The sequence below is a fragment of the Neovison vison genome, chromosome 2 (genome assembly GCF_020171115.1).
Source record: "Neovison vison isolate M4711 chromosome 2, ASM_NN_V1, whole genome shotgun sequence".
NCBI classification, from domain to species: Eukaryota; Metazoa; Chordata; class Mammalia; order Carnivora; family Mustelidae; genus Neogale; species Neogale vison.
The window spans coordinates 96,905,529-96,928,154 of NC_058092.1; the positions used below are offsets into that span (position 1 = coordinate 96,905,529).

General features: G+C 49.5%; 2 protein-coding genes across 2 annotated transcripts in view; one reads left to right on the top strand and one right to left on the bottom strand.

The window, feature by feature from the left end:
* CTTNBP2NL (CTTNBP2 N-terminal like) overlaps nt 1-4,523 on the top strand; it is a 51,296-nt gene extending 46,773 nt beyond the window's left edge. The window contains exon 6 of the mRNA XM_044238919.1: nt 352-4,523. Coding sequence (XP_044094854.1) covers nt 352-1,842 — 1,491 coding nt within the window. The 3' untranslated portion in view covers nt 1,843-4,523. The remainder of the gene's footprint in view (nt 1-351) is intronic.
* Nucleotides 2,601-22,626, bottom strand: part of ST7L (suppression of tumorigenicity 7 like) — a 111,655-nt gene continuing 91,629 nt past the window's right edge. The window contains exon 15 of the mRNA XM_044238920.1: nt 2,601-2,677. Within this exon, the coding sequence (XP_044094855.1) occupies nt 2,669-2,677 (9 nt within the window). The 3' untranslated portion in view covers nt 2,601-2,668. The remainder of the gene's footprint in view (nt 2,678-22,626) is intronic.

A 22,626-nucleotide genomic window follows, 5' to 3' on the forward strand; every position in this document is an offset into this window, starting at 1 on the left:
ATGTGTGTGGCTTTGTGTTATCAGTCCTGACCTGTTCCGATCTTCTGACCTCCCCCACCCTCACCCCACCCCCCGCAGACCTAAAACACAAACGATGGTCCGGATTCCCACCGCTAACAACAGAAGAACTAGAAGCGCATCCTAAATCACCAGAGCAAGAGTAGACCCTAGTGTGTACCCCCAGGTGGCAGGCGCTCGGGGGCCTCAGAAGCACTTGAGCTGAGCACATGGCCACGAGGCCTCCGTGCGTCAGACGAGAGCCATCCGGGACGCCCCACCTGATAATAGTTTTGCGACCGAACTCTTTGTTGTCTTGTCCTAATCAAGCTGTCCGGTGGCCTTCTTTTCTAGTTGGAATTTGAGAAGTCCCAAGTGAAAAAGTTTGAGAAAGAGCAGAAGAAGCTGTCCAGTCAGCTGGAGGAGGAGCGCTCCCGACACAAGCAGCTCTCGTCCATGCTGGTGCTCGAGTGCAAGAAAGCCACCAGCAAGGCGGCCGAGGAGGGCCAGAAGGCAGGTGAGCTGAGCCTGAAACTGGAGAAGGAGAAGAGCCGGGTGAGTAAACTGGAGGAAGAACTGGCGGCTGAGAGGAAGCGAGGCTTGCAGACGGAGGCCCAGGTGGAGAAGCAGCTGTCCGAGTTCGACATCGAGCGAGAGCAACTGCGAGCAAAACTGAACCGAGAAGAGAACCGCACCAGAACCCTGAAGGAAGAGATGGAGAGTTTGAAGAAGATAGTGCAGGATCTGGAGGCTTCTCACCAGCATAGCAGCCCTCCTGAGCAAGCGAAGAAGCCGGTGACCATGTCTAAAGGCACGGTGACCGAGCCTCCTGTGCTGGTGTCTGTGTTCTGCCAAACCGAAAGTCCGCAGGCAGAAAGAACCCAGGGGAACAGCGCAGCCAAGGGGACAGCCACTGGGCTGCCTGGTCCCGCCACTCCTACTTACGCGTATGCAAAAGCCAATGGCCATTTTGAGCCCGAGATGCAGACTGCCCGGGAGCCAGGGGCAGGCAGCAGCGTAGAAAACCAAGTGCCTCCACGAGAAAGATCTGTGGGGTCTCTGGGGTCGGCCCAAGAGAAAGCAGTGGAGAATGGCGGGTGTCCTGTGGGAATCGAGACTCCTGGCCCAGCACCTGGTCACCTCCCGTCCAGTGGGGGCTCACTGTCTCCCAGCAGCACGGCCTCCTCCTCCCTTACATCCTCTCCTTGCTCCTCCCCAGTGCTAACTAAGCGCCTGCTGGGGTCGTCAACCAGCAGCCCCGGCTACCAGTCATCCTACCAAGTAGGGATCAACCAGCGGTTCCATGCAGCCCGGCACAAATTTCAGTCTCAAGCAGATCAGGACCAACAGGCCAGTGGTGTGCAGAGCCCCCCATCCAGGGACCTGTCTCCCACCCTCATAGATAACTCTGCAGCCAAGCAGCTGGCCCGCAACACCGTCACTCAGGTGCTCTCCAGATTCACCAGCCAGCAAGGGCCAATCAAGCCTGTCTCCCCCAACAGCTCTCCCTTCGGCACAGACTATCGGAATCTGGCCAACACCGCCAGCCCAAGAGGCGACACCAGCCATTCCCCGACTCCAGGGAAAGTGTCCAGTCCACTGAGCCCTCTGTCTCCAGGGATCAAGTCCCCCACCATCCCCAGAGCTGAGAGAGGAAACCCTCCACCCATTCCGCCCAAAAAACCTGGCCTCACCCCTTCTCCATCTGCTACCACTCCACTGACCAAAACTCATTCCCAGGCCTCCTCTTTGGCCACCACAGAAGACCTAGCCGTCAGCTGCTCTTCCCCGGCTGTTGTAGCTAATGGCAAGGACGTGGAGATACTCCTGCCTACCAGCAGCTAGTCACTCTCGGGAGTCTCCACGGCTGACATTCCACCGGATTTCGTCCAAGAGCTCAGAGTCCAACCGTTGAGTCAGATCATGTTATTTATTTTGATAGTAGCTGGAACCATCTGTAGAGTCCATTTAGTGTTTTTCGCCTTTTTGTATTTTTTTAAGTAGAAACTGAGTCCTTCGGATTTTTATGCCTCCCACCTTTGTACTAAAGCTAGAAGGGCACCTCAAAGACGTCTCAAGCTGAGCAGTCACCGTCTCATTGTGATGGAGAAGGCAAACTGAGGACCGGCTGGTGATTTGCTGTCTATTTGGGGACTGGAATCACTCAACACTCACGGTGAATTATGCAGAAGTGGTTCGTGCAGATTTTTATTCCAGATGAACATGTTTCAAAAGTGCCTGAAATAAGACTGCCACATGAATGTGATTCTGCAGCGAAAACACAGAGTGGATTATTTAATTACAGAAAATGAAATCCTCCGTGAATCCTGAATGTCAAAAACCAACACTGCTTTTAATCCTCTTTTACTGTTTTTAATATAAGCTTTGTGTTCAGAAACCAGGCTGCGTCAGTAGAACGGGAATTGGAAAAAGGTGGATGTGACCTTGCCACCAAGCCAAGCTTTCTAGAGCCCTTGAGAATCCCTCCTGAGCAGGAAGCAGCTGGGGTGCTGATTTTTCTCATACTTCTGAAAAATTAAGTCATTTGCAGTGTCCTGCAGCAGTTCTTGAATAGAATGAAATCACCTCTCCATTCAAAAAATGTCTTCAGGCATCTACTGTTGTGTAAGGAACTTCTGATTCCGATTACTATTACTTGAATAGGAAATGGTTACTTGTTCTGTATAAAAAAAAAAAAAAGGTTTGCAACAGAATGAAATCTTTATTATGTAATCAAAGAGCAATAACTTAAAATTCATTGTCTTTGTAATATTATGTCAGAATTATACAGGTTTTACCAAATTGTTACACTTACTCTCGGAGCTGCCAGCACTTGGTGTCTGTATCTGTGGAACCAAATTAACTTTTCCCTAAATGGAAGTATACATAGATCTGTATAGATACACAGCCTTTTACGTGTCTGACATACACACACTTAAACACATAAATATTAGTGTGATTATATCTTTGAAGTTTGCAATATAGCATAAAGGGCAAGTAGAAATGCACATTAAGATTACTTAACAGAGCAACTCCATGTGCCTGGGACCCAGTCGGTCAAAGGAGGAATCTTGTCCACAGGGATGGGCGGGGCAGGGTGGGAGGGAGTTCCAGATCAAGTCAGGTCTTCAGCACCCTAAAACACCAGAGCCAAACTGACCCATAGCACAGAACTCAGCTGGCTATATGAAAAGAATGAAACAGGTCACTTGATCAAGTGCTATAAGTCAGCCGGGGCGAGGGAAGCTGTAGCTAATGGAACTGCCCAAGCCCCCTCTGAAAGGCAAGAGCCAGCTGCTTGTTGCCATGCAATAGTGCTAGACCAGGGTTACCAGCTCCTCAAATTTTTGTGAAATCCAAATTTTCAGAGAAACAGTCTCACTTTTAAATATCAAAACAGACTCAAACACAATTTGAAACTGCTGGTTAAACACTTCTGCAGCTGGGTTTAGCTCACAGACTGCCAAGTTGCAACCTCTTTCATTCTAGAAACTTCTGTCATTGCCATCATTGTGAGTTTGTGAGGACAGACACCTCCCCCCTTTCCAGCGGGTAGTCTAGTACAGCTGACAGTGGCCATAGAGTATAATGACGATCCCTGCCCTCCAAACAGGACTGCAGCCCAGCTCAGACAAGGTGGTTATAGGACTTTGTGGCCACATTGATGGAGAGGCCTTGATGTCCTCACATACTTTCTCCCTAGCCAACATCTACCCAGCAGCCCTGCCCTCCTGCTGTAATTTAAGTCTATTTCCTCTTAATCCAATATGAATTGATGGGGGACCGGCCGGTGATGGAAATCAATGTATAAATCATAATTGGTGTCTCCAGGGCTTACGGTTTGATTAAGACCAATACATCAAAAATTTAAATGCTCCTTGTGCCCCAGGGTGTCTACCAATTGATGAACGGGGTATCTTTTAAGCTGCCCAAAGCAATCATGCATTAAACTTCATTCCCATGCATGGCCAAATAAAGTGATAAAATAGCTGAACTTCTGAACAGGAGAGGGGCTACAGTCCCAGAGTGTTATTACCTCTCTTGCTTGAAATGGTAATCTTAAAAGTTGCATTGTGCTATTCCTTTGTTTTGGCATAGATATATATATAGAGAGAGATACTATAAGGAAGTTTATTTCTTAGGAAGTGCACTGAATAATGTATTTCTTTTACAGTGTAATATGGGGGTGGGGAAATGCAAAAGAAATGTGTATTTTTGCTAGTTGCCTATCTTCTAAGATAAATAAGCACAATACTGCAATGGATCCAGTAATCCAGCTAGGTCTTAGAGATTAGTATTTAAGTTTGCTGTAGATCGTGTGTGTGTGCTAAGTAAAAGTTCCATGACTCACAATTTTGGTACTAACCCACGTTGTGGATGCTAGATGACTAGTCAGCAGATGCTAATGGATGTGCCGCGCATACCACAAGCATTAACTCGTCGTTCTCGTTTGTAAAGCCAAGTGTACCATGCAGAAGTCTTCATCCATTTTTATAGCAGACTACATTAAAACAAGTGAAATCATACTGTCTGGGGAAATCTAGTCTTGTTTGTACAAAGTGAAGGATGTTGCACAACTGGGCCTGTTTTGTAGGGGAAGGAGCAGGTGGTGTGGAGGGAGCACGTGCCTGGGGCTTTCGAAAACCAAGCAAAGTCCGTGACCCGTTCAGGTTAGACTCCAAAAGGAACCAGGCTCTTGCTTTCTTGAGAACCTTGGAGCTGCAAGAAGGCTTTGCGATGATCCAGCCTATAATTTTTAAGCTCTGGAGGGGCTTAAAGGGGTTCTGGACCTTCTGAGAATCTAAGACTACATCCCCGGAAAAATGGATATACTGACAGGCAGAATGTGGCTGATGGCTTCCCAAGATCCAAAGACCTTGAAGCCATCCATGATTCATGTACTCGAGCTAAAGAACGCCTGATCTTGCCCTGCCCACGTGCTTTACAAGTGACTAATGTATCCCTTATCTCCTAGTCCAGTGCTATGGCGCTACCCTGCTGTAGGCAGACAGAAGCACCTGAAAAATCCTTTGATGTACAAAAGACCTAGAGACAGTGTGGATGTTTACATATGTTAAGTTTCCACCATTTAAGGCAAATGATCATTTCAACAAACACTGGGTATATCTGTTTTCCTGTAAGAGCCTCACTGTCAGCCATGCTGCCTTGTCTTCCCAGTGAGGGTCCCTCGTGCCTGGCGTGGAGTCTCTGTGCCCAGAGTGTCCCTCCTTCCCACGGATAGTCCCGCAGGTCTCTTTGGCTCCAGACCATGTCACCACCCTTCCTACCCTTTTGGATGTGGCCTCTTCTGGAGAATGTTCTACCAGTCTTTGGGTCATTTTCTGGGCTATTTCTACTGCTGTGGGGGTGATGTAGGTATGTCTGTGGGCCAAAGAGCCTAGGATCCTTCTGCTCCGCCATCTTCCCAGAAGGAGCAATGCTGTCTTGTCAATTAATTTATAAAGTGCTCTTCTGATGCTTGGTCCTCCCAAAAGAACTTCAAATGTCTTGAAATGCTGGCTTCAAAATAGTATCTGTTCTCAAGATGATGAGTCCGAAGTAGGTAATGAGCACAGTTCCACTGCAGTCATTTCAATTTCATTGCTGTAAAACCAGATGAGGAAACTTGAGAGCACCCAGCTGCTAGGGTACCAATGGCCAGTCCATTGGTAAAAGCAGAGGAGAAAGGAGACCGCAGTGGTTCTCAAACTTTCCTGTAACCTGGGAACCCTTCCAAAATAAGGCCTCCTGAGGACTGGGCCTAGGGCCAGCTGATGCAGGTGGGCGGAGGCTCACATTTTGAAAGACAGCGCCTCACAGCCCTTACCTTGTTCTTTGGCAAGAACTTGGTCTTCGCCTCTGACCTGCGGAGCTGCCTCGGAATCTTGAAGCCTGTTTGCCGCAACATCAATGAAAGACAACTGAATGGGAAAAGCACTATGGTAGCACACAGGGCTCTTGGTGGGCAGGAAAAAGTTCCTAGAAAGGAGCAAATGTCTTTTCTCCTCCTTCCAAAGCATTCTTTCCCTGGGGTTCTGCAGTATCTCTCTGTGTTTGCATTATGTCTCAGCTGGCTTGTCCTAGTCCTCGGCTGTGGTCAGAGACAGCCGCACCGGAAATCCCCCAAGAACGCAGTGCTGTTTCAGGGAGACTGACAGACACCCGTGAAGTGTGACACCGTGTGAAGTGCTCTCTGTGAGGGCTTGGGCTGGTGGAAGGCACAGGGCACAGCACTCTGCTAAACATTCCCCAACAACTTGTAGGGAAGACCCAGGAAAAGGCAAATAGAGAAAGGACCGTCTTGCAAAAATACTGCATTCCCCTTAAGTGTTCCCTCCTACCCTCAAAATCTCCATAAGCAAAAGAGAAAAATGAACATCAAGCTTTGAAAAGAGGCAGACAAGCCCTTCTGGGACACCTGTGAGTGGCTTATTGCCTTGGAGGGGTATAAAAGCAGCTTCTTGTCTTCTCGTAGTGTGACTGTGCTGCCATTAGATTGGGCAAGCATGTTGTGTGGCTCTCCTTAGCGACTGGAAAGTGGAAATGGGAAATTCCTGGGAAGTGTTGCAACAAGACTGGCCTTATCCCTAGGGAGTCAGTCACCTGTTTAATTTGACGGAGGAGTCCAACGGACTAACTCCACATGGTAGATACTTGGGTCCCTTCAGAAATAAAGGATTTAGGGGCATGTCAGGGGCTCAGTCAATTAGGCATCTGCCTTTGGCTCAGATCATGATCTCAGGGTCCTGAGATCAAGAGCCATGTTGGCAGGGGAGGGGGTGGTCCCTGCTCAGTAGGGAGTCTGCTTCTCCCTCTCTTTCTGCCCCTCCCTCCACTCATGCTCTCTCTCTCAAACAAACAAAATCTTAAGAAAACAAAAAGGTTTTCTTTTGCTAGCTGCTGGAAGTGCTGACAGTAACAGCCCAAGGCTACCTACCACTTCTAGGAGTTGCCTGAACTGAAAGAAATTAACTTGACCAAGGTCACCTCTCCTTCAAGGGGGCAGTTCATGTCCAAAGACTGATTGGCTTGCAGTATAAAGACCTGGCCCTGGGGTTCCTGGGTGGCTCAGTTGGTTAGGCATCTGCCTTCAGCTCAGGTCATGAGGTCAGGGTCCTGGGATCGAGCCCCACATTCTGCTGTCAGCTCAGCGGGGAGCCTGCTTCTCCCTCTCCCACTGCTGCTCACCCTCTACACCCCCATCCCTGCTCCTGCTCATGCTCGCTCGCTCTCTCAAAATTTTTAAAACCCTGGCCTCCTGTCCCAAATCAAGAGAACTCTGAAGGGTCATGCCCTGCTTCAAAACCCCTGTACGGTTGGCTGAGCTGTTTGTTGGGACGGCTTTCTCCGTTTTTCCTCCCCTCTGTCCCTTCCTATGAACGCCAAGGATACACCCTGGTAAGCCTCTTGATTCCCAGTCTCCATCTCACACTATCCTCTGTTCCTTTGGGTCATGATTAAGTCCTCTCAAGGAGGGCAGGCACATTTTCTGAGTATTTATTTGGTGCCAGGGTATCCTCCATGTTATTTCATTCAATCAACACCACTACTAAATGAAGCAATGAATCTTTCTTGCCCCACAAGGTAATGAAGGCCGCCTGAAGCCTGGTAAGTTGCCTGTGGTCCTGCAGCAGAGCAGGGCTGCAAGCTGGTGGCACAGCTGGGATTCAAACCTTCACCCGTTTGGACTTCAAATCCACTCTCCTTTGACAGGCCACACGACAGCCAGAACAGTAATGATACGTTTGAGGAGTTAAGAGCATTAGTGTGTTGTCGGTCAAACACCTAAGTAGAATCCACTAGTTAGCTATCCTGCTTGTGAGACTCCCAGCAGGAACAGGATACCAAAGGCATGAGGGTTTTGGTGAAGAAAAAGGAGAAAGATGATTTGCCTACACACACGGAGTCCTCAACGGCTGCAGCTAGCAGAAAGCTTAGATACCCTGCATTCTGGCTCTGACCTATTACTGATCAGGAGAATGAGGCCCAGTAAGGTCAGGTGACTTGCCCAAGTTGATGTGTCTCGTTAATGGCAGAGCCCAGACCGCCTTCTCAGCCTGCACTGACTGTTCCTCCTGGAGCTGACCTGGACCCAAGAAATCTTAGCCCAGCCCCAGCAGCTCCTGGCGCTCCTTCCTCCTCTCACCTGCTTCTCTACAATGTCTGGGCTTTGATCTTGTTCACCTGGGCTGCCCCATACCCCCAGCTTTGTCCTCTGCCCATTGTCCTCCGGTTGCCTGCCACACTTGTTGCCACAAAAATCCTGTCCTCGTGTCCCTGGACCAGTTTGACAGCTGAGGTAAGGTGACGAGTGGGGAAGCTGGGAGAGCTTCTGTTCCCAGGCGGTGCCTCCCTCTGTCTAGCATCAGCTCTGGGAAACTCTTACGCATTGGGCATGCCTTCCTTGCTCCTCAGGTGTGGACAAGAGGCTGCGGAAGCCGTGAGCATATCTCTCCCCTGTACTTGTGAGTGTGACCTGCCCATGGAGGGGGGACAGCTGAATGCTGAAAGAGAGGGAGACCCTCTTCTCCGGTCCTCCTTCCCCACCTGAACTCCAGACACGAAGCTCTCCCAGAAGGGCCTCTGGTGTTCCCCAAAGACTTGCCCATCTGGCTTCTGTGCAGTACCCACTCTCCAGCTCCCCCGGGGCACCTAACCCCAAGCAAAGCCTTCCAGGACCTGTGGGGCCTCAGAGCAGACACAGTGTCCTCAGGGTAGCAGGGCGGTTTCAAGCAGTGACCACAGCATACAGGCCCCTTCTTCAGCCCTAGCGTGTTTTCCTTCCCCTGCGTCTTGGTGAGTCAGCACCATGGGGACACACACAAGGCTCCTATTCAGGGCTCATTTTCCTTCAGCTCTCACTCAGATCTTGGCATCTGCCTCTCTCTCTTTCTATGTGGGCCTTATTCCGGCCATGGGAAAGCTCTGCTCCCTGCCCTGTACCACTGCGCAGTGCCCGGGCTGCTCCCCCAGCTGCACACGCCCACATTCCTTGTCTTCACCTTCTGCGAGTTCGGCAGCCCCCCCTGGATACGGTAAAGGCGGTAGAACAAAACAGATGTCAAACTGTTATATCCTCCATCGCATATTTTCCATGGGGGTTTGTTGCTGCTGGCTCTGTGCAGGCCCTGAGCTATGTTACACACACACACACACACACACACACACACACACACAGTGCCTGTCGGCCATCTAGTCACCATGTGTTTATTAAGAACCGACACGAGTCGGTTTGACACAATCAAGCCTCATGCTCGTGCTAAGGGCCGGAATTTACACTCTGTCGGGTGAACAAGTCTCGCACATGTGACAGCCGGCGCTGGGAAGGACCCAGCAGGTGCCCCAAGTGGGTAAGAAGTTCAGCAGAGCAGGGCAATCGGTGGGGCTAGAGGCACTGTACTTCACCACGCAGAAGGGAGAAGGATGCGGGTTTGTGATGATAGCGGGGTGTGCACACTGTACGCAGCACGTTGCACATAGCGATGCAAAAGCTAGTTCAGACAAGGGCATTGTCATTCCCTGTGTGGCTTTAGGCAAGTCCCTGAACCTCTGCTAGCCTCCTGGTCCGCATGAATAAAATGAACCGCAGCCACGCGCTGAGGACTTCGCGAGAATTCGCTGTAATGACGCGGGCAAGCGCCCGGCCCCCCGTGAGTACCCTGCGGAGGCCTCGCGGCGGGTGCAGGTAGAGTCGGCGAGTCTCTGGGGGAGCTCCCCCGCCCCGCGGCTCTGGGCCGCCAGCTGCCCCGCCCTCGGTCGGAAAGCTGAGTCTCTGGCGCCCCCTGGCGTTTGAGTCGCTGTGCTGCTCCGGGCCGGGGTCTGCGGTCAGGAAGGGACCCGCTGCAGAGCGGCGGGCGCCAGCAGGGGTGCGTCCCTCTGTGGGCCCGCGCTCCGCCGCCTCCCGGCTGGGGAAGGTCTCAGCACGCGGGCGCAGACCCCGCGTGCCCCACGGGTGGCGGCCCGAACTAGTGACAGGGGAGAGAAGAACGGAAGCCGCCTCCGCAGGACAGTTGAGAGCCTTAAAAACCAGTCCAAGACGGCACCCTCTCCGTAGGGCACGCGTAAGCCCTCAGCACCCCATAGCTGGTAGTATTCTGTAGCTTCGCGAACACTGACCCGTAATAGTATTTTTAAAAAGGGGGCGCCTGGGTGGCTCAGTGGGTTAAGCCTCTGCCTTCTGCTCAGGTCATGATCTCAGGGTCCTGGAATCGAGCCCCACATCGGGCTCTCTGCTCAGCGGGGAGCCTGCTTCCCCACCCACCCCTGCCTGCTTCTCTGCCTACTTGTGATCGGTCTGTCAAATAAATAAGTAAAATCTTTAAAACAAAAACAAAAAACAGGAAGACACGGCTGTGGCAGAACAGTGAATTCCCCAGGGAGTGGTCACAGAGGCAGTGAAACATGTGCTGGTCTTCAAGGAGAGGGAGATGCTTTCAAGAGAAGAAGGGGATGATGGACATCCCAAGGAAGAATAACAATGTTTGGGATGGACTAAGTTACCCGTGGGCATGGTGAGAAGCCTGGGGTGGAAGTGGATCTGCAGAAGAATAGAAGAGGAAAGGGCAGGGTCTGCCCAAGGAAGGAATTTGGACTCTGGTCTGCTGAGCCACAGGGAGCCTGAACTGAGGCACCAGGAGCAGAAACAGTTATACCATGAAGCTAATGAAGTTTCAGTTTCCCAACCCTGAGGAGCCCAGGGAATGTGTTCACATGGTCGTATGTCATCACAAAATTTGCACAAGGAAGATAACTGCAATCAGTTAAGACTGCTGTCTCTCTGGGCATCTGGGTGGCTAAGTTGCTTAAGTGCCTGCCTTGGGCTCTAGTCATAATCCTTGGGTCCTGGGATGGAGCCCCATATCAGCCTTCCTGCTCAGCTGTGAGTCTTTCTCCCTCTCCCTCTGCCCTACCCCCTGCTTGTGTACTCTCTTGTTCTCTCTCCCTGTCTCTGTCAAATAAATAAAATCTTAAAAAAAAAAGATTACTGTCTCTCTCCATTCTGACTTCTCCTACATCGTATTTTCCCCCATGTGGGTGACCTTGGAATAGTGGCCACAAACATTTTTGGAATTCAATGAAAGGGGACTATTTTTGAGTGAAATATATTTATGTGATTTGCAGTCAATTCCATGTATAGTTTTTGCTAGCTATCCCAGTGTAAGAATGGCTTCCAGGAATGCTCCCATTCCTCATCAAACTACCTCACTTTGCATGATGTGAAGAAGTAGCACCGAAGGTTGTATGGCTGATCTACGAAAAACCCACAGCGAATATCATTATCAATGGGGAAAAACTGAGAGGTTTTCCCCTAAGGTCAGGAACACGGCAGGGATGTCCACTATCACCACTGCTAGTCAACATAGTACTAGAAGTCCTAGCCTCAGCAATCAGGCAACAGAAAGAAATAAAAGGCATCTGAATCGGCAAAGAAGTCAAACTCTCATTCTTTGCAGATGATATGACACTTAATGTGGAAAACCCAAAAGACTCCACTCCAAATCCACTAGAGCTCATACAGGAATTCAGTAAAGTGTCAGGATAGAAAATCAATGCACAGAAATCAGTTGCATTTCTACACCAACAGCAAGACAGAAGAAAGAGAAATTAAGGAGTCAGTCCCATTTACAATTGAACCCAAAACCAAAAGAGACCTAGGAATAAACCTAACCAAAGAGGCAAAGAATCTGTACTCAGAAAACTATCATAAAGTACTCATGAAAGAAACTGAGGAAGACACAAGGGGTATATTTCTCAGCAGAAACCTTGCAGACTAAAGAAGAGTGGGATTATATAGTCAAAATACTAAAAGAACAGAACAGCCAACCAAGAGTACATTCAGAGACAAAAGAGATAAGACTTTCCTAAACAGACAAAAGCTGAGGGAATTTATTATGACTAGATTGGCCTTACAAGAAACAATAAAGGGAGCTTTTTTTTTTTTTTAAAGGGAGCTTTTTAAGCTGAAATGAAAGAATGTTAATTCGTAACACAAAAAACATGAAAGTATAAAACTGACTGATAAAACTAAGTATATAGTCAAGTTCAAAATACTCTGTTGTAATGGTGGCATATAAATCAATTAACTCTAGTATAAAGGTTAAAAGATATAGTATTAAAAATAACTATAGGGGTGTCTGGGTGACTCAGTGGATTGGGGCCTCTGCCTTTGGCTCAGGTCATGATCCCGGGGTCCTGGGATCAAGCCCTGCATCGGGCTCTCTGCTCAGCAGGGAGCCTGCTTCCTCCTCTCTCTCTGCCTGCCTCTCTGCCTACTTGTGATCTCTGTCAAATAAATAAAATCTTTTAAAAAATTAATAACTATAACTATATTAATTTTTAAATGGATACATAAAAAGATGTAAATTGTGACACTGAAAACATAAAATGAGGGGGGAATAAAAGAGTAGAATTTTTCTAGGGCACCTGTGTGGCTCAGTTGGTCAAGCATATAAGATCAGGTCATAATCAGGTCATGATTTCAGAGTCGTGAGACTGAGCCCTGTGTCGGGCTCTGCGTCAGCGTAGAGTCTGCTTGGAATTCTGTCTCCCTCGGTCCCACCCCATATGTTCTCTCTCTCTCAAATAAATAAATGAATTTTCTTTAAAGGAGAATTTTTCTATGTGAACAAAGTTAAGTTATCAGTTTAAAATAGACTGTTATAATTATACGTTTTATGTAAGGCTCAGAGTAATAAAGCAAAACCGACAGTAGATTCGTAAAACATAAAGCACATACCACTGTAATTATCAAATCAAAGGAAGACATCAAGAGAGGATGAAATAAAGGCCAGAAACAACAAACAAGATGGCAATAATAAGTCCCTACCCATTGATAATTACTCTAAGTTACTCTAAATCAATTTAATTAATTAATGAATTGATTGATTAAAATTACTTTAAATGAAATTGTAAATGGACTAAATACTCGAATTAAAAGACAGAGTGGCTGGATGTAAAACAATAACAGCAACAACAACAAAACCCAAGACCCAACTAGGTGCTGCCTTCAAGAGATTTATTTCAGCTTTAAGGACATACATTGGCAGCAAGTAAAAGGACGGACTAAGATATTCTATGCAAATGGAAACAGAGGTCAGGGATGACTATGCTTTTATCAGAAAAAATGGACTTTAAGTGAAAAGCTGTAACAAGAGACAAAGAAGGTCATTATATAATGATAAAGGTATCAATTCATCAAGAGGATATAACAATTATATATGCACCCAACATCAAAGTGTCTCAAACATATTGGGACACAAGGGAGGCTCAGTCAGCTAAGTGTCTGCCTTCAGCTCAGGTCATGATCTCAGGGTTCTGAGATCAAGCCCCATATCAGCCTCCCTGATCAGCGAGGAGTCGGCTACTCTTTCTGTCTTTGCCCTGCCCCCACTCATGCGAGTGCTCACTCTCCTCTCTTTCCCTCCCTCCCTCTCTCAAATAAGTTTTTTTTTTAAAGATTTTATTTATTTATTTATTTGACAGACAGAGATCACAAGTAGACAGTGAGGCAGGCAGAGGGAGAGGGGGAAGCAGGCTCCCTGCCGAGCAGAGAGCCCAATGTGGGGCTCGATTCCAGGACCCTGAGATCATGTCCTAAGTGGAAGGCAGAGGCTTAACCCACTGAGCCACCCAGGTGCCCCTCAAATAAATTTTTTTTTTTAAAAGAAGTGTCTAAATATATTAAGTGAATATCAACAGATCTGAAAGCAGAAATAGACAACAATGCAATACTGGAAGATGAATTCAGTGCCCCACTTACAATAATGAATGGTTCATCCAGAGAGAAATTTGATCAGGAAATATAGGATTTGAAGTACAATTTAGGCCAAACGGACCTAACAGATACATACATAGCATCCCATCCAACAGCAGCAGAAATGCCCACTCTTCTCAAGTGCACAAAGAACACTGTCCAGGATAAATCATGTGTTAGATCACAGAACAAGTCTTAACAAATTTAAGGTTGAATCTTACCAAAGATCTTTGCAGACCACAATGGTACAGAGCAAGAAGAAAACTGGAAAATTCACAGATATGTGGCAATTAAACAACAGTCTCCTGATCAACAAACAGATCAAAGAAGAAATCAAAAGGGAAACCTGGGTGGCTCAGTGGGTTAAGCCACTGCCTTCGGCTCGGGTCATGATCTCAGGGTCCTGGGATCGAGTCCCGCATCGGGCTCTCTGCTCAGCGGGGGGCCTGCTTTCCTTCCTCTCTCTGCCGGCCTCCCTGCCTACTTGTCCTACTTGTGATTTCTCCCTGTCAAATAAATAAATAAAATCTTTAAAAAAAAATATTATGAGACAAAAGAAAGTTGAAATGCAACATAATGATATAGTATTCAGCAAAAGCAGTTTGAAGAGCAAAGTTTATCATAATAATTCCCTACATTAAGAAAAAAAAAAAAGAAAGCTCTCAAATAAACAACCTAACTTTATACCTGAAGGAACTAGAAGAAGAAAAAGAGAAAACTAAGCACAAGGTTAGCAGAAATAAATGAAATACAGATTACAAACACAAAAGAGGTCAGCAAAACTTTTTTTTTTTAAGATAAACAAAGTTGACCAATCTTTAGCTAGCCTAATGGAAAAAGAAAAAGAAAAGACTCGAATAAATAAAATTAGAAATAAAAGAGGAGACATTACAGGGGATAACACAGAAGCACAAGGGATCAAAAGAGATAATTGTGAACAATTACAAACAATGGATATATGCTTAGAAACACACATCCCACCAAGACTGAATCATGAAGAAACATAAAATCTGAATAGATCTGTAACTAATAAGGAGGTTGAATCAGCAATCAAAAATCTCCCAACAGGGGTGTCTGGGTGGTTCAGTGGGTTAAAGCCTCTGCCTTCCGCTCAGGTCATGATCCCAGGGTCTTGAAATCAAGCCCCATGTGGGGCTCTCTGCTTAGCGGGGATCCTGCTTCCTCTCTCTCTCTCTCTCTCTCTCTGCCTGCCTCTCTGCCTACTTGTGATCTCCGTCTGTCAAATAAATAAATAAATAAATAAATAAATAAATAAAATCTTTAAAAACCAAAAAAAAATCTCCCAACAAAAAAAAGCCGAGAACAAGACAGCTTCACTACTGAATTCAACCACTTAAGGAATTAATGCCAGTCCTTCTCAACTCTTCAAAAAAAACTGATGAGGAAGAAACACCTTCCAAATTCATTTTACAAGGTTACTATTATTATCCTGATACCAAAGCCAGGCAAGGACACTACCAAAAAAAAAAAAAAAATTATAAAAAGGAAATTATGGGCCAATATTTCTGATGAATATAGATGCAAAAATCCTCAACAAAATATCAGCAATCTGAATTCAACAGCACAATAAAAGGATCATATATGGGGCACCTGGGCGGTTCAGTCTGTTAAGTGTTTGCCTTCTAATGAGGTGATGATCCCAGGGTCCTGGGTTTGAGCTGGGCAGCAGTTTCCTTGCTCAGCGGGAAGTCTGCTTGTGCTCAGTGTCTCTCTCTCTCTAATAAATAAATTAGAAATATATAATAAATAATAAATATAAATATATTTATATTTATTTATTTATTTATATAAATAATAAATAAATAAACCTTTTAAAAAAAAGAAAAGGATAATATATCATGGCCAAGTAGAATTTATCCCTGGGTTGCAAGGATGATTCAACAGGTATCAGTCAGTCTCGTGATTACAGGGGGCTTATGGGGAGGAAAACCACAGAGGTAAAGTGTCTTGTTCATCACATCATATCCAGGGTACATACCATCAACATGATTTATCATTGTTGATGTTGACTTTGATAAGCTGACTGAGGTCTGTGGGCTTCTGCACTGTTAAGTAACTCCCTGCCTTGTCCACTCTCCCCTTTTCTGTTCTGTACTCTTGTAAGGAAGTCACAACCTGGAGCCCACACTTAAGAAGTAGCTACATAAATTATTTGGGCTTCAGCATGGGAGATTCTCCCCCCTCTCTTTGTATTTACTTACTTATTTTTTCGTCAGTACATATACATGCATATTTATTTATACTTTGGGTTATAATCCAAAACGATTCTGTGGCTCCCGTTGTCCAGCTTTGGCCACTGGGATCACCCTCGACTGACTCCTGTGTTCCTCATAATATTTTCTTAAGATTTTATTTATTTATTTGAGGGGAGGGGAGAGCACACAAGTAGGGGAGGACAGAGGGAGAGGGACAAGCAGACACCCCGCTGAGCAGGGAGCCCCAGGAGCAGGAAGCGGGTGCTGGGACCTTGGGATGATGACCCTAGCTGAAGGCAGACGCTTAACCGACTGAGCCACCCAGGCACCCCTCCTTGTAATTTTTCATATGGATGGCTATAACGCTCATAAATAAAAGGACTTTGGGATCCTTGATAAGTTTCAGTTTAAAGGCGATCTGAAACCAAAAAGTTTGAGAAGCTCTAAGGAACCCCCTACTTGAACCCAAACAGCACGTGTGGGCGTGGTTCTGCAGGAAGGGGCTGCAGACAGCGGAGCAGCAAAGGAAACCGCACACCCACACGCAGGGGGACACGCACTTCTCCGTGCCACGCGCTAGGTCCTGGAGTTTTCTCGTGGTCCCCACGCAGACGCATCTCACCCTGCCGTACCTTTCCAGGAGAGGCCACTGGGGGGCGCGCGGCCCACAGAGTGAGTTACTCACCAGCGAGTGCGGAAGGGACAGAAGTCTTGGCTGGCTCCGCGCTTTCCTCCGCGGAGCCCGGCCCCGGCCTGGCCTTGACGATCTCACTGTCTGCAGGCTCAGCCGGCTCGCCCTCCCGGGCCACATCCGGCGTGCCAGGGTGGCGGCCGGGGACAGGAGCGCTCCCGCGGCAGTGGCTGGGCGCGCGAGAGGCCGCCGGGTTCTGCTGTTCTCGGAAGGGCGCCCCGGGGCCTTCCACCGGCCGGTTTCTGCTGAAAGCCGCCGGACAGCTCCCGGGGCCGGCCCCCCTCCTGCCCTTTCATCTCCAGCCGGCTAGCTGGGCCAGCCGACCCTTCCTTCTGCGAGCGCACGGCAGACAGAGATAACCGGCTTCAGCTGGAGACCCGGCTAATTGATACAATAAGTTCTATAATTGCCTCGAAAATAAGGTAATGATTTGGCTGAGGGAATGCTTTGATCTTATCAGCCAAGAAAGACCTCTCCAAATGAAAGTTCATGGGGGCTGGAGGCCTCCAACTCGGAGTGCGAAGCTGGGACAGCCTACTCTCCCACCCTACCACCACCCCTGCACCCCATGTCCCCTGGGCCTTGAGTCACACTCCAGGCTTTCCAGGCTTTTCAAGAAGGGATGGAAGCACCCTTTTCCTAGACTGCAGAATAATATTCGCACATATGCCATTGGTTATGTATGGAGAAGGGGTGAGTTCTGGGAATGATTTCTCCAGCCCTAGAGATGCTGTAGAAACGGAGATGGGGCAGGGTGGGGGGCAGACTGGGATTCTGAAAACCCTGATTTGGCTCAAGCCTGATGAGGTTTCTTATACAGTGAGGGCTGCTGATTTGGGCCTTTCAGGCAGGAAGGGGTACCAGAGGGAGGAGAACCTTGGTCTTGCCTTCTCCAAGAATCTGCACACACACACACACACACACACACACACACAGTGCGCTGTGGGTGTCCCTGCCTGGCAGAGGCCCCAGCACAAAGAGGATTAGAGAGATGAGCTAATCTGGTTTGTATGCCAGACATGGCCCCAGAAAGGGACCTTGTCTACCCTGATGTTTAAGGAGGTGAAGGAGTGAGGCGTCCTCCTTTTGGGGCCTGCTGGCTGACAGTATCAAAGCCTCCTTCCCACTGGGGTTCTGGAGGATGTGGAGTCCTGGCTCTAGAAGCAAATCTTAGGGAAGAGAAGGCAGAGGCCTTGGAGAATTGGGTGGGCTGTGCTACAAGAAACCAGAGAGATAAAGACAGAAATTGGCCCCCACAGAGGGAACTAGGTGTCCGCCCTCCTTGTTTTGCCAGTGAGGAAACTGAGGCCAGGAGTGCAAAAGTGACCTTTAGAGGATGGAAATTGTGCATGGCTAAGTGGAGGGGGAAACTCCAGTTTTCTAATTTCTTTCAGTCCAGTGCACACACTCCTCACTGTCTCAGGGCCTGCCGAGGCAAGTGTGGGACAGAGAGCAGGAGAAAGGAGCAGAGACAAAGAAAAACAAAGAGACACAGGGTTGGGAAGCAAGAATAGAGAGGGAACACAGTCCGGTACAGAGAGTCAAAAAAGACATGGAGAGTGAAAGAAAGATGAGAGAGAGAGACAGTCAATATAGATTCATAAAGACAGGGAAAGATGAAGAGAGGTTCAGACAGAGGACGAAAGGCCAGCAGACACAGACACACAGAGACACAAAGGAAGACAGAGAAATGAACACAAAAGATAGGAATGGACACAGCATGATAGTAATATGAGCCAGACAGAGACAGACCTAGAGAGACAGAGAGAGGACATGGAGAGAGCAAGAGCCAGAGCGAACTGAAGGAGGCAGAGTGGGAGGGAGGCAGATCAAATGGGCTCTGCAGATTTGTGACCACTGGAAGCAAATCTCACTTCCAGAACATTCTAGGGCCCAGAACAGGTGGTGGGGAGAGAAAGAGAGTTCAATGTTTAGACTATTTGATACAGGCAGACTGGGAGAAGGTGGCTGGGGGCAAAGTGGGAACCTCTCTCCCTTGGGGTTAGGCTGGTCAGTGACCACCCAGAATCCCAGCAGCACACCCACTGGCCTCACACAGAACCTGGGCCACCCGCCCAGGATGGCTGTGAGCCCGCCTACCGCCTGGCTCCAGTCTGATTACAGCCCAAGTGCTAAAAGGCTCCAGACCCCCTTGCCCCGCCCCCATGGTTCCGCCTCCCTCTCCCTTCTCCCTTAGCTATTTTCCTTTCTCCCAAGCCCCTTGGGGGAAGAATCTACTCTCCTGTTTGGCCACTGGCTGGGAGGAAGAGGGTCCCTGTCTCTGCCTCTGCCCCACTGAGCCCCCTTCCCTGATTTGGGTTGGATCCTCCTTCCCTCCAAAGTTCTCTTGGCCTGGCCTCTTGGAGACACGCTCCGTGCCTCGCCTGGGAGCTCATAAATACCAAGGAGGGGCCAGTCAGGCTGTGTACAAAGTGTAGATTCCCTGCTCTACTCCCCTTAAAAGCCCCTGAGTTCTTCCCAAGCTCTTTCCTCTTCCCTAGACACCTACATGGGGTGGCCAGGGCGGGAGAAGTGGGGTGGGGGCATGAGGGGCTTGTGTGAACCTGGCCCCATTTCAAATAAGACTTGCCTCCGTCTGCAAAGAAACCTCAGGAAAGGCGTCTCAGGGCCCCTTGTGCAAGCAGCAGGCTCAGGAATTCCTTGACTCCCATCCAAACCTCCCCCCAGCCCCTTCTCAGCCTTTCTCTCTGCTCATTACCGTCCACACCACCTCCCACCCACCAGGAAAGAGAGAAGGTCATCACCAAAGGGGCCCAAGGAAGGGGGGAGTGGCCTCCTGGGGGGGTCAACCTGGGTAGAGTAAGAGCTGTTTACCCACACCACCTGAGCTCCCCTTGGCTCATCTCCACTCCCATCTAAGGGCCAGTAAAAACTGGAAATCATTCAGCCCCACACAGCTGAGAAGAGAGCGAAAGTAGTCCTCATGGGGGAGCAGAGTATGAGGTTAGACATCCCCGGTTAGGGGAGACCCGTCTCCCTTGGGCAGTCACTTGTGAGAAGGCAGGGGGCTATGGTGCCACCTTGAGGAAGAAGGGAGAACTTGGCTCCGCGGGCTGGGTGGAAGGTGCCCACCTGGAGGCCCCAGGGAATCCAGAGGCCTTGAGGGGGCAGGGGCGCGGGGGGGGGGTGGTGTCTGGAATTCTTCCTCCTGTCTCTGCTGACGTTGCCCACTAAATCTACAATATACAGCCCTGAACAGCAGGGTCCAGTGTGGCTTTATTGTATTTGCCTGAAAACATCCTGGGAGTAAGACCCTGTCTCTCCTTCTGTGTCATTTAGGATGCTCTGGCCAGTGCGAGGCATACAGCAGGTGCTCAGTAAGTGCCAACCTGACTCCATGCAGAGCCCTCCAGACCAGAACTTGACTCCCAAATCAGTGATTCCCCGCCTCCCCCAATTAGGGTGGGGTGGGGGTAGGGGGTGGGAGGGAGGGAGGGGCAGGTCAGGCCCTAGCCTGAGTCTCTGGCCTTGACCCTCTGGCTTGAAGTCGGCAGCAGGCTCTCGCGTGAGCTGCTGAGCTCTCCAGTGGTGTCTAGGACCTTGAGACTGGAAGTTTGTTTTGAGATCTGAAGTCCAAAGTGGCAGATCCCAGAAAACCTCTTCTTTGGCTCTGTATTTGTTCTCTAGTTAAGTGGTTGAGTGCAGCTCTTGCACTCAGCTGGCTCCTGCAGCCTGAGGTTCCTCCTGGGGAACTGGGGGCTCAGATGGGAGGGGAAGAAGAAGAGGCAGGAGCAGCACCGCATTTGACTTGTCCACTCTAGAGCAGAGGTAGCCGGTAAGCCCGGGGGAGAAAGTCTTGTCCCCTCACCCACTGTCCTTGCTCTTGGAGCTGCTGATGTTTCTGGGGGCCCACTTCCCTCAGCAACATGCTTCAATAGCTGAACATCTATGTTGTGCCAAGACACGGTCCCACTTGACTGTGAAGACAGCTGAAGCCAAAGAAGGGGCCTCAGAAGTGAGTCTGGGGCCTACGTGGGTGAGTCCATGCACGGTTAGGGCCGATGTGATCATCTCCAGCCCACCCCGCAACCTCGGGCCCATATGTAGCAATAAACACAGGGCCAGAGTCACACCCAGGCCTAAACACACAGGGGAGTCTGGGAGAGGCTGCCAGAGCCTGCAGACCTTGTAGACCGCTGCCCAGCATCAGGGTGGGGCTGGGCTGGGAGAGGTGAATCAGTGGTTCAAGGAAAGGGTCCCAGCCAGGAATGAGACTGGGCCCACTTCTCTCTCACCTGCCCCTCTCAAGGATCCTCAGCAGAGAGTCTTGACAGGAGGGCCAAATGGAGCCTCCCAGACTGAGAGGAAGGAGAGGAGGGGAGGGAAGGGTCAGCTGGTTGGCAGGAGGGTGGTGTATGGCTGCATGCCAGCCCTGCTTGCTCTTTGTATTCAATCCTCTCCCATTCTTATGCAACTCCAGTCCATCCCCTACCTTCAAGCCCTATCCCCCACCCTGCAGGACACAGACCACCCTGGCTACCTAGCTGAACTCCTCTCCAACCCTAGTCCTTGACACCAGCTGGCTGACTAGTTTTTGCACATCAGTCCACACCCACCATAGGGTCTCTAGGTTGGCTGTTCCCTGTGGTGGGAATACTCTTCACCAAGAATCTGCCTGGCATATTCCCAGCCTCAAGTCTTTGCTTGAAGGTCGCCTTCATGAGCCTACCTTGGTCATCCTAGTTACAACTCCGTTTTCCCCACTGTACTTACCCATTCTGGCATACTAGATGTTACCTATGATGTCTACTGTGTGTTGTCCATCTTCCCTCCATAGAACGTAAGCTCCATGAGGGCAGAAATTACTTTGTTTTGCTCTGTTCACTGATGCATCCTTGGTGCCTAGCACAGTCTGGAACGTGGTAAGCAGTAAATAAATATTTGTTTAGTTAATGAATACACTGCCTCCTGCCACAGAAGGTGAGGTTAAAGGAGTGAGAGGTGGGAGAGGGGATAAAGGTCCTTCTGAGCCCTTCTCCCCTATATCTGCCTCTGGATGTCTGCAGCATCTCTGAAGCCAGCTGCGCCCTGTCCACTCACACTCTGGCGTCTCTAACATCCCCCTTTGGACACCCCCCCTCCCGCCCCCAACCAAGAACTGGCAGTGAGTTTGGTGTGGAGGAGGGTGGGCAGTTTCCAGAGCATTGTTTACACCAAGGCTTTAGAGTTTAGATAAATCGCGGGGAGAGGCACGAAAGACACCTGGGAATGAGGGGCTAGGCAGGAGAAACTGAGGCTGGAGAAGTGGTCAGGGCCATTCCCCAGGGAAACTCTCCAAGTTGTAAGGCCAGGGTTTAAAAAACTTTTTTTTTTTTTTTTTTACATCTTGGTGAGGGCCACTCGGACCCCAAATGTCTTACCAGCCTGCCTGATGAGTGCGGGGAGAGAAGAGCAGTGTCACTTTCAGCAGTCGGGGCTTTACTACGCCCCGGGGCGGTGTGCAGGGGATAGGTGGCGGAGGGGGTGTGGGGGAGGAGGAAGGATGGTAAGGCGAAGAGGAGAAATGGCTCCGGGGCTTCCACTCTCTCAGCAGGACCCCCACCCTGGCCTCCGGTTCGGGAAAGCCGCCCAGCTGTTTCTGATTCTTCCATACTTGCAGCCCCGCCCGAAGGGGTGGGGTGGGTTGGGGGGAGGGGATGGGGCGCCGGGGGAGCCCGGAGAGACTGATCCCTGCGGAGGCCGGACGGTAAAGTGCGGGGAGTCCCTGCCCGGTCCGCAGGTGTGCCCCCTCTGCTTCCGTCTTCGATTCGTCCCCAGGACAGAGGGAAGCATCGGGGCCGGGCAGGCGGGTGAGACCCATGTCTAAACATTGTTTAGGGGAAGGGGTTGCCGTGGGCCGTGAGTCGGAGGAACGAGGATCAGCAAGCCCTAGAAGAGAGAAGCCCCTACCTGAAGCCGGCCGCCTAAGGCGCCCCAGTTGGCAGCGCTCAAAGGGAGTTAAGATCCTC